The 6,714-nt window shown below is 39.5% G+C and overlaps 1 protein-coding gene across 1 annotated transcript in view; it reads left to right on the top strand.

The window, feature by feature from the left end:
- Positions 1-6,714, top strand: part of LOC103374443 (brain-specific angiogenesis inhibitor 1-associated protein 2-like) — an 84,756-nt gene that overhangs the window by 59,280 nt on the left and 18,762 nt on the right. Inside the window, exon 8 of the mRNA XM_008304535.1 lies at positions 6,152-6,304. Within this exon, the coding sequence (XP_008302757.1) occupies positions 6,152-6,304 (153 nt within the window). The remainder of the gene's footprint in view (positions 1-6,151; positions 6,305-6,714) is intronic.

Here is a 6,714-nt window from a genome sequence, read left to right as displayed (position 1 = left end):
TTGCCATTTATTTTACTGCTTTGCCAACCAATCGTGTGTTAGTTGGGGCGGACTTGTCACCGTGGTAATGCAGAAAGTGGAGGGGAAACTTCAAACATGTGGTGAAAAGGTCGTATTTTAACCCAAACTAAGTAACTTTAGCGTCTAAACTTAACCAAGCGTCTGATGTGTAAAAGTGTCAACCAAAGTGTGACTTTTTTTTCCTTACCACATAGTTTTGATGCATAAATCCACACAGAAAGCAAGTGAGACCTGAAAAAGAAACCTCATAAAACAAAATTCTGATTTGTGCCTCCATCCATTTTTCAAACTTGTCACCTTTCCTACAAGGTGACAAATTATGTTCAAAATTAAATAAAATTTAGTGAGAACAATGATGTTTTTGAAGCATGTAAACATATTCAAGTAGACCCCCAAAGAATAATTAGAAACCTGTGAATGTGCCGAATTCGGCCCCTTAAATAAATAATGATAAAAACTGTTCACTTGGAAGGAGGGTTGAATGATTGGGGGATGACATAATTAAAATTTTTCAAACAGATATTGCGATTTGCTTTGCAAGCAGAATTGTGTGATAGATGGAGAACTAGCACATAAGATACGATTAAAAGTGTGATTTTTATACACAGAGGCAGCCTTGAATCTGTAAAACCACTGACACAATAGTTTGAACTCTGCGTCAGATGTGGTGCTTAAATTTCAACCTGTCTGCAAATTGCATTGTTTTGAAACTTTTTTTAATCTTACTGGGAAACACCATTTAGATTAATGGTATTTAAATAGGAGTTTTCACAGATGTAGTGGTTGACATGATAAAAATCTGATTTACTGGAGGTCAGACCAGCTGTTTATTTGACACTCTCTTACACCACCTGTTGTCTTCCGTCCTGTGAACAGTATTTATCTGATCCCAGGAGAGGAACACTTCAAGCTCGAGGCGACAGCGACGGGTCTTTTTACTTTTCCAAACTACACGGTGTTTTGTTTCCTTGCCCGAGCTCGCAGGAAGGTCGTATAATTGCGAGGAGTTTAGCAGCCAAATAAACAAACGACCTCTGGGGTAGACCACCGATTGATTTCCTCCTCGAGTAAATCGGTGTGAGGGGGGGGAACCGGTCGCTTTGATTGACTTTGCCCCTGCAACCGGCTTTAACCTCAACACGCTGGTCTGAATGTGAAACCCGAACGCTGCTCCACCTCCACCATTCGCGTGATTCATAAGTGGCCTTCATCCTCCTCCCTCCGCTAACTGCTCCTTAGCTTGTCACCGTTTAATATTTCAGTGTGGGTGCGTGTTCAGCCATTGTGCGCCCACGTTAAGAACCCTGTTTGGTTCTTGGAAATTGTTGTTTTTTTTCAGGTTTAAGTCGTCAGCCTGTTGGATTTTGATTCATAGCTCCTACCTGGGAGGCGATCACAGATTTTTAAAGGTTTGAGGTGTGACACTGTGGCTCCTCCATGTGGCACAGAAGTATGACTACAGTTTCACCCACCAGAGAAACCAACACTTTGCTTTCATTCATTGTCAGCGTTGGCCCTTAATCTGCATTTGTTTATATCTTATGCGCTTAATTTCTGATGGTTAATGGCTTAAATTAAACAAGACTTGTTGACACCACGATGGATCTCTGGTTGGCAATCCAAAAAAAAAGAAAAAAATCTGTTATTTTTGCACACATTTTCCTCTTTAATACCGTTTTACTCACCAGAAAAACCTGCTGGTGGCGGACTATTTTTTTAAAAATTCATTGTCTGTGTTTGCCCATATTTAATCTGTATTTGTTTCTATCTTGTGCGCTTTATTTCTGATGGTTACCATAATGGACCTCCAGTTGGCAGTCAACAGAGGAAAAAAATGAGCATCATCAACGCAAATCTGTGTTTCTTCTGAACACATTTTCCTCTTTAAGTGCGATGCTGTCGCATAATTTCTACATATTCAATCTTTTTTACATTTTCAAAGCCTACTTCAGTGTTAAAAATGAATTTAAATTCAGCAGAAAAATAGCACATAAATAAGTGGCTGAGCTTACAAATATGGATCTCCAGCTAGTAATCTAAAGAGAGAAAAAACTGCCATTATTACCAACAATTAGTGTTACTTTCACACATATTTTCCTCTTTAATACGACAGGTTTACACACCACAGAAACAAGCCAGTGACACAGAATATTATTGTTCTTCATTGTCTCCCTTTCCCCACGTTTAATCTGTATTTATTTATTTCTTGTGCACCTTATGTCTGATGGTTAATGGCTTCAATTGAAGTTGAGATTGTGTTGATATTATGGACAAAAAAAAACTACCAAAAAATCTGTCATTTTTGTACAAATTTTCCTTTTTGGTTCAGTATCTGTAAGCATAATTTATACATATTGAACCATTTTTACATCTTCAAAGCCTATTTCATCCTAGAAATAAGAATAAAATCGCATGAAAATACTTGCAAATCGACTGGTCTGCAGAAAAATAATAAAAAAGGTGGCTGAGCTTGCCTCCCCGTTCACGTGGGAGTAATTGAAGCGCCAGATAGAAGGCCTTGTCATAACATAAAACTGTTGTGTCATTCACTAATTTATGCCTCTAATTTTTTGATTTTCAAATAGTCAAAGTATCCCGGCGCTCATTTTAATTTCAGCTGACTGAACTGTCAGCGGTGTCACGGTAAATTAATACGATCATTATTTGGAAATGTGGACTTTCCGTGCCTCTGCTCCACCTTGTCTTCGGCTCTGATGCGACTCTGTGTTTTCCACCTCATCCGGCTCCAGCAGAAGAGCGAAGGGATGAGATTAATTGCTGGGCGTCCGCGGCCGTTCGCCTCGTCTTCCTCGTCAATCCCGAGTTATTAGACTCATTAGAGAGACGCGACTAACAGTCAGAGAGACGCTCCGTCTCTGGAAGGGTGTCGTCCTCCTGAAAAACCACTAAATTAATGCGTAATGTGGACTGACAGTCTGAGGGGAAGGTGATGCAGGAATTTATTCAGATGAGGGAGAGTGTGGAAAGTCTCTTCTCTGGGCCTGTGAGAGGTGCAGAAAATGGTTTTTCAGGCTTTTTAACTATCATGTTTGTATAAATTCCTGTTAGAAACCAACCATAAAAAAGTCTTGGTAAGGTTTTGTCAGGTGGTTGTTGCACGTTATTGATGAGGGGATCTACCTGCAGCCTTATTGGCCTAAAAGGATCATAAATAAACAGGAAAAGAAAGTATTTGCAGCACTCGAAATCATTTTTTTTTTCATGCTAAAACAATAATAACAGACTAGAAGACCAATTTACCATATTCGTATGATTTCTAAAAATAGAACCACATCAACTTGTGAGTTTGCGTCTTTCTGTGGTGATTTTTTTTTTGCATCTTTTTGTGGTGATTTAACTTCTTGCTGTAGTGCTTGTTGCATCTTTGTGTGACTATTTTGGTCTGCTTGTGGTGATTTCACATCTTTTTCTTGTGATTTCATGCTTCTTTTGGTCGTGAGCCAGGCCTTTTAGTATTGATTTTGCATCTTGTGGTGGCTTTGTATGTTTTACGGTCATTTTGCATGGATTTTGTGGAGGTTTTACGCCTTCCTGTAATGATTTCACGCCTCTTTTTGTGGTGATTTTGGTTTTGTAGTGTTGATTTTACATCTTGTCGTGGTGATTTTGTGCGTTTTGTGTTGATTTGCATCTTTTTCTTGAGATTTTTGATGTTTTTCTCACTAATTCAGTGCTTTTATGACAAATTTGAAAGAAAAAGAAAAGAGCCACACTGTTGTAGATTTACTGGAGAAAACAAAAAGTTGTTCTGAGACATTGGGTTCCACAGAGAACTACAGCCCTAACAAACCCTTTCTTCTCTGCATGAATAACCACACAGCCATCCTCCCAACTTTTCTTCTAAACACCATTTTTTCTTCTTCTCTCTTTTCTTAAGATCACTAAGATTGTTGAAATAAGCGAATAATATCTCCAAGGCCACTACAGAGAGCTGCTGTGTTAAAGCTGTTCCCTTCACATTAGATTACAGAGGATCAGAATTCTATGGCTGTTAGAAATCAGAGATATTTTTTGTGTCTTGCATTTCTACCCAAAGATGATCTTTTAATTAAATCTCTCAGCCTGTGCAGCACCATGGCAACATTTTAATTAGCACGCTTGCTATATAAAGCACGGCTTCATGTGTGTGTCCAGCGCCCAAGTTTCTCTTTGCTTACAGTCACTTAGTGTGTTGGTTGGATTTTTGCAGCACGTTGCTTCAGAAAAACACACATCACCAAGTGAAATCTTAAAAAGAGAGCTGCTGTCTTTGATTCAAATCATCACTCCCAAGTCTTCAAATACAAGGAGTTATTAATATTAATATATTAGCTGTTGAAAGATCAAAAAGATTTGATGTTCCGTCTTTACATCAAACTTTTAATATTTGTCCAATATGTTATTTATAGTCAGGAAATTGCAGATTGACCCTTTAATGCAGTCAGTTTTTAAGGTATGCTGTTTATGCAGACACTTTTGCTAATGAATGCATTAATTAGCCTGATTAATTGCCTAATTAGCACGTCTGGCGTTGTATAATGAGTGATGTTGATTATAGCACACCGTTAGGTAACTGAGCTCCGTCTCTCAAAAGCATCTCTCTCCACCACTGTTTTTTTTTTTTCTTCCCTTCTTCTTACATCTCGACTTCCTCCAGCAGATCTGGTGTTATTTGGACCAGCCAGCCACGTATGACAGCGCGTAGGCTGCTAACTTTCTCTGCAAACAGCCCAGCCACGGTCATTAACACCTCATACCGGAGCTCAGTGCTGTCTGGCACTTGAAGAATGCTGCTCTACATTATTTGGCACCATGGGAATCTTTTGCTTCTCTCAGTTATATAAGGGAGCCCGCTGATAAAGTCGGGCTCGATATGTTCTGCCTCTGCCTTTGTGCGCCTCGAGGCGATGTCGCGATGTGGATGAACGGTTCCAGTTGTTGTCCTGACTGCTGGTGACTCAGCGGGTGAAGTAGTGGCAGGTGAATGAGGTTAAAAGCTGACTTTGCTCCAGTTCAGCTAATCTGCAGGAAATACTGAACACCAGTCACCATGATCGCATAATAGATGAATGATCAGACAGCCCGAGGGCCCGACTTCTATTTCTCTAATTCATGGTTTTCAGGTCTGATGTGCTGTGACATTTCCGATTTAATTTTCAAGGCGGCACATGAAGGAACAATTTGTCTGCTTTTTATATGTCATGACTGTGATGCCCAATCCATCAGAATTCTTATTTGGTGGAGTCATGCGGTTGTCAAAGGGCTGATTCACCCACTTCACACAATGGATTTACCCACAGACGTAATTTCTGTGAAGAGACGCTGCTGCTGAATACTTTAAATGTCAGCTTTAATGCTTTTTTTTTTCATTTTCCCTGACATGATTTCCTGGGTTCAATTTGGTTCGATTTGACGTAGTTTATGGTGTATTAACACTTAAAAATCTGCCGGTGAGTTTGAAAGGCATGTTCAGAAAAATCACCAAAATTTTACTATTTATCAGCCAGAAAATATAACAACAGGAAGAATTGTCTTTATGTTGGACTTATGATTCCACTGGGGAAATTAAGCAAATGTAAGCCTGTGACTGGGATATTTCATGAAAATTACTTTATTTTGCATGCTGCATTTAAAAAAAAAATCTAAATTAAAATGTTTGCACAAGGTAATATTAAAAAAACAAAAACAATTATGAGCTCCTCAACGAAACTCTAAAGCCATGAATGACTGACAAAAGTGCAGGGACTACTTGGCTGAACTGCAGGCTGTGTACACGAGAGGAGACAACCAGGTGGCATTGAAAAGAAAATAAAGCAAACTTGATCAATAAAATAAATTCTGCATGACTCAATAATGGCATACGGAGCAGCAAGTTGTGAGAAAGTTGTTTCTCTCTGGAGTCAGTGTGCAAAAGGAAAAAACGCCTGCATTGTAACGTGAACTGTAATATATGTAAAGTATGCAGAGTTCCTGTTTGTTTTCCAGTCTTCATAACACCTGTGGATACTTGGAACAATGGGTTAATTGGTCTTTCAGATCCAATTTCTGGCATTCTGTGCTCTGATTCTTTATCATGACGGCGGAGAAAGTCGATGCGTGTTTTTAATCTGTTGCCTTTTTCCCTCCTCAGTACGTGGAGGCCATCAGCAACAAGCAGAGCGAGCTGGACAACTACATCGCCGAGGGCTACAAGAACGCTCTGTCTGAGGAGAGGAGGAGGTACTGCTTCCTGGTGGACCGTCAGTGTGCCGTGGCCAAGAACAGCAGCGCCTACCACGGCAAGGTGAGAATAAACACCATCCCGCTACCTGTTCCTGTGTTGGCAGCGTCAGAGCTCCTCTAACCGAGGCCCAGCCTATTAATAAATGATTTGATGATTTCTATGTTTAAGGACATAAATTTGAGGTTAAACCTTTTTTTTTTTTTTTTTTAGACATCTAAGTAGCATTTACGCATCATTTTGGCATTTCAGTTTCATGTTTCATTGTGTTAAGCAAGACTTTTCCATCACATTTAGTGTGAACCTCGGTATCTAGGCTTCTTTTAAACTGCAAATGACCAAAAACAGCTTGACAGTGAGTTTCAGTTGTCCAGCGTGGAAATTTACTTTTACTTTTACAATTTACTGTTTTTGGCTGCAACAGGCAGATTATAGAGACGCTGCTGTTGAATACTATTAACACCCATAGGGGG

The sequence above is a fragment of the Stegastes partitus genome, unplaced genomic scaffold (genome assembly GCF_000690725.1).
Source record: "Stegastes partitus isolate 25-593 unplaced genomic scaffold, Stegastes_partitus-1.0.2 Scaffold2248, whole genome shotgun sequence".
Lineage (NCBI taxonomy): Eukaryota > Metazoa > Chordata > Actinopteri > Pomacentridae > Stegastes > Stegastes partitus.
The sequence above is the reverse complement of the archived record's forward strand: the minus strand, read 5'-3'. Positions and strand labels throughout refer to the sequence as shown.